This window comes from Diuraphis noxia, unplaced genomic scaffold (assembly GCF_037042655.1).
Source record: "Diuraphis noxia isolate RWA-SAM2 unplaced genomic scaffold, SU_Dnox_SAM2 contig0003, whole genome shotgun sequence".
Taxonomy (NCBI): Eukaryota; Metazoa; Arthropoda; class Insecta; order Hemiptera; family Aphididae; genus Diuraphis; species Diuraphis noxia.
The window spans coordinates 20933146-20945621 of NW_028301713.1; the positions used below are offsets into that span (position 1 = coordinate 20933146).

Consider the following 12476-nt stretch of genomic DNA (forward strand, 5'->3'; position numbering starts at 1 on the left):
TTCAAAGTTTGTTAAAATTCAAATTTATTTCTTGCTAATCAGTGTTTTGTTATCATTAAAATGATAAATATAAATATAAATAAAAATAAATATAAATGTAGGTAATCATTAATTAATATGAACAAGTGATGCATGCCACCATTTAGTCGAATAGACCTATATAGTGAACAGCAAGGTAATCAAACATTTTGTAGTTGGTGAACCAATTAACACATTTATAAACACTATGAGGGCCGCCAAGAGAAATATATTTTTATTCATATATTATTTTTTAACGAACTTAGAATAATATAATGTAAAGTTATCATATTATAAAATATCTATAGATTAGTTCTGTCGTTTCGCTATCTCTTACCGTCTTGGTTTATTTTATTTGATTCATTACACTTAAATAACTTTAAGATTATCAAACACATGTCTTTTATGGAGGGCTAAAAAAAAAAATATGGAGGCCATGCATTAGGCTCGCAGGTTGGACAACCCTTGCGTATGCATAGTGACATAGATTTGGGGCTATAATTTACATTAACTCTTGTATATATTTTATGAGTATATGATACCTTAAAATATCATGGGTTTTCAAAATGTTATGCAACCTTAGAAATGTATGAATTAGTTTAATATTACATTGATTGTTATGTTTTGCAATTAAAAACAGTGTATATATTAAAATAAATCAACGGTTTTATATCCACTGGCCTCATTTCACATGTCAAGTTGTCGACAATGGTTCTTGGTTAACTATACAAGTACCATACTATATATTAATGTAAAAAATACACTATATAGTCGTTGCTAATTGAACTCGCTCACTTTTGGACGAGAGTATAAGAGTTGGTTAGAATAAGTCAATAAGCAGTAATGTCTAAGAATTTTTAAAGAAATATATTCTAAGAGAAGAAAGTTTGCATTACACAAATAATACTTTTAAATTATTAATAAATAAGTAAAGTTGTTGTTCTTCTTTTAAATATCTAATTCATTCCAAATTTCATTTTAAAATATCTATAAAATAAACTGTATAGGTATATCTTTATAGATTTTTAGTTGAATTACTTATGAGAACACTTATATTAAATGTTTGAATTCTTAGGTATTGGAATTTATGATTTTATACACTTTTAACTACTAATTTTTTGTGGATTTTGTTAAAATTTAAATATGTAACACTTTAAAAATTGCCCATCGTCATTATACAAAATTATATAATTATAAATATATATGATTTATTATACTATACAATTTTTTAAAAATCTATTAAACATCTTAAGAATGTTATATAGTTATATAAAATGAACTTTTTGACCTAGCAAACAACATTTCATCAGCATATTTTATAGAAACATAAATGAAAATTGAAAATCTCATCATGCATAGAAAATATTAGTAAGAATATTTGGTGAATATTTCAATATCTATAGTTATTTATAAAATTTACTGATGAAATTTTGTTTGCTTTTGTTCTAAATCTTAATCGAGTTAAACAGGTTTTGACTTAAAATTCTCATTTGAAAAAATGAAAAATACTGGGAATTTTACAAGGTTTACTAGAAATGATGCTGAATTATAAGAACTAATGGGCGATGCTAAACATAAAAATCATTGTAAAATCAATATGTGTACATATTACTCCTCTCAGAATCTAAAATACCATCTGTCCATCTACCATCTTGTTACACATTTTTTTTTATCTATGGACAGTGGATTAGTCGTAAAGCCGTACCGGTGCCGTTAAGATTTAGCGCCCGGGGCAAAATTAAAAATATTCGCCCCCTAATTTATTTATTATTATGCATTTTATTTATGTTAAATTGAATTTTTTTTTTTACGACGTATTTTCAACATTGATTTAACAAAAAACTAAAACTGATTGCAATAGTAATTATTAAACAAAATAGTTAGGTATAATATGACTAAAACATTAATATAAGTCACAAATTTATCATATTATGTAATATAAAAATACAACATTATTTTGTATGATAGTCAACGCATTATACATTATGTTAAATGTACAAACGTACTTATATTATATACAGGGTTCCTATAAAAGAGACTTAGTTCAAAACTGAATTTTTCTAGACTTTTTTGAAGCAAAAACTTCAATGACGTCTTCAAAATCGATGTTTTTCGTTATTTCATTCTCAATTGACAATATTGCTGAATTGGTTAATCTCTCTTGCGACATGGTTGATCGTAAATACATCTTAGTTAATTTAAGTTTACTGTTAACAGGCATGGTAAGAAACAATCTATATACAATCATTAAATTTGGACAAGTTGAATCAAGTTCATATTTTTTAATTGCATTTAATATATTTTTAAAGTAGTTGCATTTTGTAACTTTGGTATAATTCCTTTTTCTTGGTATTTAAAAAATTGAAAGAAATTGAAAATCATTAGCAATATTTGATAATTTTTCAAACTTCCATTTCATTTGAGCCATCATATTATCAAAAACTTTGTAGTAATCCAATGTTAAAAATTGATCTACAAAAAAATCTTCATCCGATGATTTTTCTCCGCTCATAAAGAATAGGTACCTAGGTACGACAATTTATATTTTATTATAAAGCCGAATAATCATAAGTGTGCACAGACATTACTAGCAGGGTAGTCAAACATGATACATGGTATTTAACATGAACAAAAAAATTTTGATAGGTAACTTTATTTAACTGCATTTATCATAGTGAAAAATTATTATATAAGTAATAATATAATGTAATATACCTAAATTAGTTAATAAGTAAAAATTACTTAAAAAATAACTTACTTGTACTTGGCGTATAATTTTTGAATCAGATATGGTTTTTTGTTTTTTCATGGTTAATGTCTCAATGAAAAACTTTTTGAGATTAAAATCACAATTCTAAATTAACATAATATAACTAATTTTATCATGGCAGTTACTAAAGAAGTAAAGACCATATATTTTTCCAATATTCTTATTTTTACGTTCGTTTACGCACATTTTGAAATGGTCAAACATATTAGGGTGGGGGAGGCTAGTTGTTCAGTTGTTCGCAGAGTAGTCAAGTGCCTACACTGACTACCCCGTGCGCACGCATGCGAATAATACAAGAATAGAACGTTGCGGTTGACTAATTGTTATTACTCAACCATAGTCGGAAATTTGTTCAGAAATAATTTTTAATGGTTCAAAATAATTGTAAAACAATAATCTTTCTCATGTATTTTATTTATGTATAGCTTAAAATATTCTAAAATATTTTTTTGGCGCCCGGGGCGTATGCCCCCTAGCCCCCCCCCCCCACGGCACGGCTCTGATCAGTCGTGTTTTCGGTTAGGTTAGGTTTGTGTCGAAATCAACTATTAACTGTTTTTACATCATTCGGGAATCAGAATAAAAATGTATCTATCGGTGGCTTTAAGTTTTCATCCACGACGGTCAGTCGTTACCTCGCTAGTCGTCGCGCCAGGCTGGTGCTTTAGCCACGCGCGTGCGCACAAGTTTTGTACCGCCGAGGTGTGATCTCATATTTTACTGACAATACTGACTATTATATAATAGTAACGTCACGTAAGGGAAAAACGTTGCAATGTCGTCAGTGGTCACTCACACTACATGGTGCTGTTTTATCCAATCTAAAAGAGAAAGTTTCAACACTTATAATAACACGGCCTGTTGGTCTAGGGGTATGATTTTCGCTTCGGGTGCGAGAGGTCCCGGGTTCAAATCCCGGACAGGCCCGTATGACTTTTTGCAAATTTTCCATCTCTTCCCACCGCTGCTATTGATACTTTCCATCATTCATCTGTATTTTTGTCAGTAGAGCCGATCACTTAATTTATCTATAGCATATTATGTCATGGTAGGTTTTTTGAATGGGAGCCCACCGTTAGAGGAGGCAACTGCATCCAGAATATAATATTCTATATATATATACGTAAAAAATATACGTTTAGACATATTATTTGCATTACAGTTGTAGAACTTCGATTAACCGTCACTCTCTGTTATCTGTCATCAGTCACCGCCGAAAAAAAAAATAATACAATTGCGATAAACTCGTCGTGTTGCCCAACACAGTAACTATCAAGTGTATAAAAATAGTTTGTAAAATGTACATATCCAATATAAGCGATAAACGTGATAAAAGAACTATAAACAGTATGTATTGTAATTTAATCAGTGACCATAAAATTTGTTATAATATGTAAGTACTTTTTTTTTTTAAACTACACACACGTAAAAAATATAATAAATGTGTGTATATGTATGTATACGTTTTGTTTTGCAAAATTTCCGTTGAGTGTGACCATTTATTCGATTAACCGTCATAGCCCCGGTCCCGATAGTGACGGTTAATCGAAGTTTTACTGTACTTATTTGTAGATGCTTTGATTTGCATCTGATAGTTAAGTTTATAAAATGAGGGAGGGGATGACTAGGTCAGTGGCGTCATTTGGGGAGGGATAGGATGGGCATTTGCCCCCCTTATCGTTAGCGGGCCGAATATGGGCCCCAAGCCCGCTATAAATTAATATTTCAAATTATTTCTTTAGTTTCACTAATATATATTTATATCAAGCTGTTGACATGTTTGGTACTATGAAGACTAGAAGATACCCAGTTAATGTCAAGCATCTTACATTCTAACTATCTAAGTAGCACTTTAAAAACATAAATTAATAATAAATATTTAATAGTGTATTGTAGGTTTGTTTTGTTTAATACATTTATACTCATATTTGGCGTAAATAGAAGACATCAATGGCGGTAAATTTCCTCTTAAAATAAATCATATAATAGCTAATAATATGTTACATTGGGTTGGTGGCAGTATTGTGATAAACAGTTACCTCCCGTTTTCCTGTTTTTGAACTGGAAAAAAGAAGGGTAATATTGGGTATCCCTCTACAATCTACATATAAATATTATTGTATAATAATATTATGTGTATAGTAATATATTAATATGTATTATTTAGTCATTGTTATCCCTCAAAAAGTGAGTTATTTATGTCTTATCTCAGATAACAGTAATAGTAACTGGTATGTATAATTATGTAAAAACGCTATTTTGTAATGAGATAAAAATGTGATTGTTAATGAGTGGTTTAATTTTTTTTTTTAGTTATATTATGGACCGGTCAAAACTTTTGCCCCTCCCTCTCAAAAACTTAAATGACGCCATTGGACTAGGTACCCATAGGGGTGGGATACATATAGATGTTTTTTAGGCACTTCAGCAGTTCAGCGCAACTTAGAAACAGATATGTCTATAATATTGGCATGAATACGTTATCAAATATCATATAAAACCGTTGCTAAAGACGCAGTCAATTGAGTCAATTAATGTTTTCGAGGTAAAAATTTAAAAATACTCTTGGTTTTACCAAGGTATAGTATACCCGATATTGATTATAAAATTTAATAAATTTAGTATGAAAAAAAATAATATATTCTTGAGAATATTGGAGATCTTTGCACGGATGTGAAAAATTAACAATTTATAAATGGTGTAAATTATGATGAAATGTACCAATGTTTTTTAGGATTGTTCAAAACCACTATCTCCCAACGAACAGAGTGTACTTACTACGAGGTAAAATTGAATTATTATGGACAATAATATTGTACATTGGAGTAACGTACGATAGATTTATTTTGGATTTTATACAGGAAAAGTATAGGCAACATTAAATATGCTATATATCAGAAATCTCTTTGAAATTTAATATTTATCATTATTTCTGCTAGAAAAGTGTCATCAGACACAAAAATTAAAATAAAAACAGTTTGTGGTAAATAAATAGCATAGAATTTAAGTTCATGTTGACAATATTAATTGGGACAATAATAATTAATATAAGATGACTCGGAAACGTCTCTCCGGGGCGAACGTATACAGATGACATCAGGACGATATACATTTAAGTCAATAATTAATCTTTAATAGATCAATTATAGAACGGTCTAGTAATAATAATAACAATTATAGTTTCAATAAAACTACATAAATAACAAAATCGTTAAAGTCAAAATAGTTATACTTATAACTTATAACTTATAAGTTAAAAACTATATAATCTAAAGATTAATAATAATTGACGGGTCATTTCTTCAGATAACTGGTGCATGCAAGATGCAAAACAATAATTATTTTTAATCATTTAATCATTTAAACGTTGGTAAACAATATTAGAATTTTTATCAACATCAAAATAAGTTCTTATCTCATCTCATATAATAAAAAATCTGTTGGTTAACCGCTTTGGTAATCGAGAACGGCTGGACCGGATTGGCTCATTGTTTTCGAAAAAATGTCTCATCATTCCCGATGAAGCGGAAAGAAAAATTGGAAAATTCCGGAATTTTTTTCAACGGTATTAGTGCGACGGTTGCCGTTGATTACATAATAATATGATGTACCTTTCATAATATGAGATTGATCGGATACAGGATAATGATGGAAAAATGTCATCGTTTGTTTTCAAAAACGGCGGATGGGTGCTTTTTTGATTCACCTCCTCATCAAATGGGTTAAAAGGGGTATAGAGAAAATTGTAAAAAATTGCGGGCCTGTCCGGGATTTGAACCCGGGACCTCTCGCACCCGAAGCGAGAATCATACCCCTAGACCAACAGGCCGTGCTGTGGCCACTGTGTAAATTGTAGTGATTTAACGTGAACTGGCCGGAAGAATATGAAAGTCGAATAATCAAAACAAAAAAAATTGACAATGCTGATAAGAAACCGTGTTATCTCTAGTGTAGATAGTGTTTTAGTTAAGAAGTTTAGAACGTTCAAGTTCTGAAAAATCTGACACTCTGCTCTTGCTTCACTGCCATTTTGTACTTTCGTCTGTGGTCTGCTCTCACCGTGTCCACTGATCGTTGGATCATGGGAATTCGAAATTTTTACTTACCCACTCGTTGTGCACAGCTATAATTGTGCCCACTTAGTAGTGAACAGTTTTAAGTACCGACTAAACTTCTTTTTTACTGTTCAACATCAACGTATCGATCCTATCCACTCTCTTAAGTGTTGTATAAAATGTTGTATAAAATATTCCATCAAAACGTTTTCGAAGTCGTAGACCTGAGTTCGGCTATGCTGATGACGGCGTCGGTCCTCGTCGTTGGATACGTCTGGACGTGTTTGCGGGCTTCACGCAGGCAGAAAATGCTTGAGTTGGAGAACACACCGCACAGAGTGCTATTGATCACCGCACATCCTGACGATGAGTGTATGTTTTTTGGTCCGGTCATACAGAAGCTGTCAAAAATGAAAGACGTACACCTTTTCTTGATGTGTCTGTCTGTTGGTAATAACTAATAAGGCAATGGCGGTGCTAACGCCTTATGACAGTTCTCAATAGGTTGTCAATAATGCATTTCAGGTGACTTTGAAGGTAAAGGCTCGCTGCGCAAAGCTGAACTTTACGACAGCTGCAAGATATTGGGCATTGAAGAGGGCAATATACTGTTGTGCAAGTAAATTATTATTGTTATTGACCACCTTCAGGTATTGTTGTTACTACTTGTGATTGATTTCAGAAACACATTGCTTCCGGACAATCCACGTGTAGACTGGGACACAGTCTTATTGTCTGATAAGATTGTGGAGCACGTAGAACAATTAGAAATTGATACTGTTTTGACATTTGACAGTTATGGTGTTAGTGGCCATCGAAATCATATATCAATATATTTATCATTATTTCATTTGGTTTATAATAAATTGCTTCCAAGTTGTAAGTAATATATAATATAACAAATATTACCTAACTAGGGCTATGATTTATATGTATTAAAAAAAAAAAATCAAATACTGACAATATCAGTAATTAGAAAATGCGAGAAAAAAACATATCAAAACATATAAATTATAAATCCTAGCCCTGAAAATAGCTAATAAAAAATTGATTGATGATTAAATGTTTACAATTTAGACTGTCATTTATATTCACTGGATTCTGTCAACACTTTAAGGAAATATATCAAATGTATTGATGGGTTTTTCAATAACACCTCAGATTTTAAATGTACAATTTCAACAACAGAACAAAATTGCGTTACTGTAAATAATTCACTTTTTTATATTTACAGCTGTATATTTGATGTTTTTTTTTTTGAAACATTTTTGTTTCAGAAAGCAATGCAAGCACATGATTCTCAGTATATTTGGTTCAGAAAACTGTACATGAAATTTTCTAGATATACAAGAGTAAACACCTTTACCATGATTTCTGCTGAATAGCTTTTAACTTATAACCTTAGAATATTATTAGTTTTTATTTATTTATAAAAAGTAGTTCATGACTGTGATAATTTGATTTTTAAAACAGTTTTATTATTTATCATTGCTGTTATTATTTATTATTATTGTTTGTACCTACAATTTTTATCTTCCAAAGATTATTGTAATAATTGTAACTTAAGATTGAAATACCGAAATGTATTACTGAAATAAACTATAATTTTGTTTTTCTCAATTTGATCAAAGTTATTTAAATTTAGAATTGTCAGATTTAAAATGATTAAATAAAAGTATCCAAAAACTAGCCAAGTACATCCGATATTGATAATAAAATTACATAATTTTAGTAAAAAAAAAATAAGAAAAATTGTCCTTGAGAATTGAAGATCTTTGCACAGATGTGAAAAATTAACAATTTATAAATGGTGTAATAAATTATAATAAAATATATCTATGTTACTACTGATTTGAACAAGGTCTATGATATATGTTTAGTCTTTTTTGAGCTATGAATTATGATTAAGAGAATTTCATTGAACTATTAGATTTTTTCTTTGACCAACGCCACTACGTGGCAAATATTTGTTCATTAGAATCAATCTCGTGTAGTCAACTAAAACTATAGTGTATTGACAATATTATTAAAGTGATGGTTAATAACATTATCAGTCTTTTTAAATGTGCCTGTTGGCTTTTTTATGATATTCAAATAGAAAAATTAAAATAATATTCCCAACTTAAATTTTTATAATATTACTATTACTATTATAATTCACTCTAATATTAAAACTAAGAACACAAGAATGGTTTGGGTGAAAGAAAATTGGCTATTTTTTGCATTGGTCAGCAGACCCTTTTTATGTAAAATGAAGTGTGCAGTCCGAAATTTTACAAATAATGATTCTATGGATTTTTTGGCTACATTTCTGTGTTTGTGTAAGCATGTGAAGTAAGCATCTTTAAATTATGTTAAATAAAAAATAACTAATTAAAAAATGTTGATTGGAACAAAATATTGCGTTTGATTGTTCATTATTTATTAGGTATATTATTTTATTTGTTATTCAGCCTATAAGGATAATTTAGGTTTGGTGTTTGATAGACACCTAACTTGTGATGAACATTTTAAACTAATAATCTCCACTGCTCCAATTGCTTCACCTGCTTCAATCTAAGTCATAAATCAGCTATTAATTATTGAATTATGAAACTCATCAGAACAAGGGGATTTTACATTTTTAAGACATCTAGATATGAGGTTGAACATTTAACTAAAATCAATCAAAACCTTTTTTTGGAACATTATTTCTGTTTTAAGGGTTATCAAGAATAATAATAATTATTAATGTTTACTAAGACTTAAAACCATATTCTCAATCAACCAAATCATACCACAATGGGTTTCTTTCAAAGCAAATCCATATAAAAATCTACAAATAATTCAACTTTTCTCTAGCAAAATACCAAAAAAACTCCAAACATTTAAAGTAAATCTGGCTTAGAGATCTTATATAAAGTAATCTGTCGGGTGGCAATACTGAGTGACCTTCCAAGCTCATTTATTCTTGTCAATATGTACCTAATTAAAATTGCATAATGTAATTACTAGTGTATGGATAATAATTATATGTTAAACAATTTAAAAAATAAAGTATGATTAATTTGCTGTCATTAGGTTAATGTATTTTCTTATAAAACACATTAAATGGACATTAACTGATAATAAGAATCAGTTTATCAACAATATACTATTAAAGTCAGAGACATATTATATTATTATGTTCTTATGATTATGTTGTTTTGATATTTTAATGAAGGAACAACATCTCAAAAAGACACTATTGTGAATATAATGAGAAAAAAATATTAATAAATAAAAATGATTTTATTGGAATTCAAATTATGATCCAATAAATTAATAGAAAAGAAATAAAGTAAGGACCACAAACAATTGTTTCAGTGTAACATATAAAAAAATATTACTGAGTTGGGGAAAAAGGTGTAGGATGTAATATTTTAGATTGCATTTCTTTAATTAGTGGGACTGTGTATGCAACACACTCATCCCATCCAGGAGACATCCAAGCAGCTTCTCTAGTTTGAGTACGTACTTCTAAATTTTTATAGCCTGAAAAATTAATAATGTCAATTTTCATTTCGTCAATTATATATAGAAAAAATACTTACACCAAAAATGATGAACATTGTAGAGACGACCCACTTGAGAGAAGAAGCCAGCAAATGGCTCATCGTTTGAACGCCGGTGATTTATTGCTCGCGCCCAATTATTACCCCACTCAATCATTGTACCAGGTTTTAAACTATAGCTACGAATCTCATATATGTTGGAACCAGATTTTAATTCAATAGAAGGCCAGAAACTGAAAGCTAACAAATACTGTAGATGCCTTGAACGTAAGAATTGGCCACATTGATTGCGTAATTTTGTATACTCCTTAAATAATTAATATATAAATAATAATTAATGCATTTTTAAGAAATCAAATAAAATAAAAACTTACTTTATTTTGTATTAAAATTGCATTGGTTTTATCAATTTCTGAATAACCACCTTGATGTTTCCACAAATGCACATATTGGTCTAGATCACCTACATGTACAGACCAAGAGCCAATCAGTTCATACTTTAAGTTGGGAATTTTTTGACACAACTGGACCACTTGTTCACTTGAATAATAATAATAATAATAAAAAATACTCTTTATTGTTGAATGCATATTAAAAAAAAACAACAAATATACTTGAGACATTTAAATTATTGCTTACTAGTTTTTCATATAATTATCAGTTGAATCGGGACGTACGTTGTGCGTTTGTAATTCATATATTACTTCCTTATCGGATAACATACGAGAGTGTTGTTCTTTAGTTGGTTCTATTCGTCGAACCAGCAATTTCTTCAGCCATCCCTCATTGGTGTTATTTTCCAATTCTTTGTTGTCTTTGAGAGAGGCTGAGCTTAAAGACAAACATCTGGAGAACAAAAATGTGTACAATGAAACATCAATACACTACCGATGATTTATGACTAGGTGCCATCATTGTGTTCAAAACATCGCGCTGACTTACCTGAATTGCAATGGTAAGCCGATTTGTTTAGTAGACGAGAGAGTACACTGTTTCAGTATGGAATTAAACATTTTGAGTATTTTGAGTGCGGTCGTTTAAAAACGCAGATAAATGCTATTTGAAAAATTATGGGTAGGTACCTCTACAATTTATAACTATTGTCGATTCGCCATTTCCACCGGCACGTACTAATCCTCTTGCAAGTCCTCAGAATCCACTATTAGTAGGAACGAAGGAACGTCTTGACAGTCAGATCAGTGAGCATGACGTCGTGTATTATCACCGTGTCATCTTCAGGCGATAACAAAGTTCATGGACGAACAACCATCATTCGTTATCTTTCCATTGTCTAAACTTCTCAACAAGTGACGATTTGCGATGCACTCGTGACAAAATATAGCAATAAAGCATAGAGTAAAAATTAAAACAAGTTGTGGGCCATAAGCCCATGACTTATTATTATATATTTTAATATATTGGCACACACAATAATAATTTACTAACCGTTCACGCTCACAATTCTAATTAGGTATAAAAATAAAACGTTTTACAATTTTGTAATTAAACAATAATTTGTGATCTTTTCTGATTTTGATGAATTCTGCCAAATTGAACTTCGAATGCTTATAAAAAAAATCCTGCCTACGTATCTTTAATATTTTTATACTGCTTTTAAATCAGCTTTTGAGGAATCTTGTGTTAAATTTTCCAAAATTTGATCGAAGGAGCAATTTACTATCGACAATAATTTAAAAAAATTAAAACCCTAGCTAACTATTACTAAGCAAAATCCCCTTAGTCTGGCAGTAATAAGACTCATTTTCAGTTCAATAAAATAAAAATTGTATATAAATAAATGAAAAAACGAATTTTTTTAACGACGACGAGAATGATAGTAATTACTATACTTAAGTGTTAAGTTTCCTACTATTAATTAATGGTTTGTGTACAGTTTTTGATTATTTTTAACGAATTTTGGCCTTTTAGTTTTGTATTAATAACCAGTAACCACTCAAGCGTGTTTTCAAATAACTTGTCTCCTCTACATTCATTTTCGTTGCGATGTCTTTTACTGGAAAAGCCGGAAATAAAATGATGTGATCTCTATTGTTATTGCTTGTGTGCATAAGTGTATTTACCTAAAATGTGATGTTAATG

At 29.9% G+C, this 12476-nt stretch overlaps 2 protein-coding genes and 2 non-coding genes across 4 annotated transcripts; 2 read left to right on the top strand and 2 right to left on the bottom strand.

Annotated features, from left to right (window-relative positions):
- Window positions 1–3643: 3643 nt before the first annotated feature.
- On the top strand, window positions 3644–3715 carry TRNAP-CGG (transfer RNA proline (anticodon CGG)). Its single transcript has one exon. It is a non-coding gene; the product is annotated as a tRNA-Pro (tRNA).
- Window positions 3716–6545: 2830 nt separating this feature from the next.
- On the bottom strand, window positions 6546–6617 carry TRNAP-CGG (transfer RNA proline (anticodon CGG)). The gene has a single exon. It is a non-coding gene; the product is annotated as a tRNA-Pro (tRNA).
- A 110-nt stretch (window positions 6618–6727) lies between these two features.
- On the top strand, window positions 6728–8463 carry PIG-L (phosphatidylinositol glycan anchor biosynthesis class L). Its single transcript, XM_089222228.1, has 5 exons — window positions 6728–7293; window positions 7369–7462; window positions 7526–7722; window positions 7921–8048; window positions 8121–8463. Exons 1-5 carry the CDS (start codon window positions 7023–7025, stop codon window positions 8226–8228), a joined length of 798 nt encoding a protein of 265 aa, XP_089078354.1. The 5' UTR covers window positions 6728–7022; the 3' UTR covers window positions 8229–8463.
- A 1631-nt stretch (window positions 8464–10094) lies between these two features.
- On the bottom strand, window positions 10095–11588 carry Nipsnap (protein nipsnap). The gene is made up of 5 exons (XM_015511308.2): window positions 11319–11588; window positions 11016–11222; window positions 10751–10916; window positions 10416–10683; window positions 10095–10356 (listed from the first exon to the last, which is right to left on the bottom strand). Exons 1-5 carry the CDS (start codon window positions 11387–11389, stop codon window positions 10208–10210), a joined length of 861 nt encoding a protein of 286 aa, XP_015366794.2. The 5' UTR covers window positions 11390–11588; the 3' UTR covers window positions 10095–10207.
- Window positions 11589–12476: the final 888 nt, after the last annotated feature.

Excerpts from the sequence above, each read along its gene's own strand:
- PIG-L (XM_089222228.1), top strand. The coding sequence starts at position 7,023 with ATGTTGTATAAAATATTCCATCAAAACGTTTTCGAAGTCGTAGACCTG. Across the intron at positions 7,294-7,368 it reads CTTGATGTGTCTGTCTGTTG|GTGACTTTGAAGGTAAAGGC; the intron begins GTAATAACTAAT and ends AATGCATTTCAG. Across the intron at positions 7,723-7,920 it reads TAATAAATTGCTTCCAAGTT|ACTGTCATTTATATTCACTG; the intron begins GTAAGTAATATA and ends TTTACAATTTAG.
- Nipsnap (XM_015511308.2), bottom strand. The coding sequence starts at position 11,389 with ATGTTTAATTCCATACTGAAACAGTGTACTCTCTCGTCTACTAAACAA. Across the intron at positions 11,223-11,318 it reads GGCTTACCATTGCAATTCAG|ATGTTTGTCTTTAAGCTCAG; the intron begins GTAAGTCAGCGC and ends TTTGTTCTCCAG. Across the intron at positions 10,684-10,750 it reads CAATTTTAATACAAAATAAA|GAGTATACAAAATTACGCAA; the intron begins GTAAGTTTTTAT and ends TAATTATTTAAG.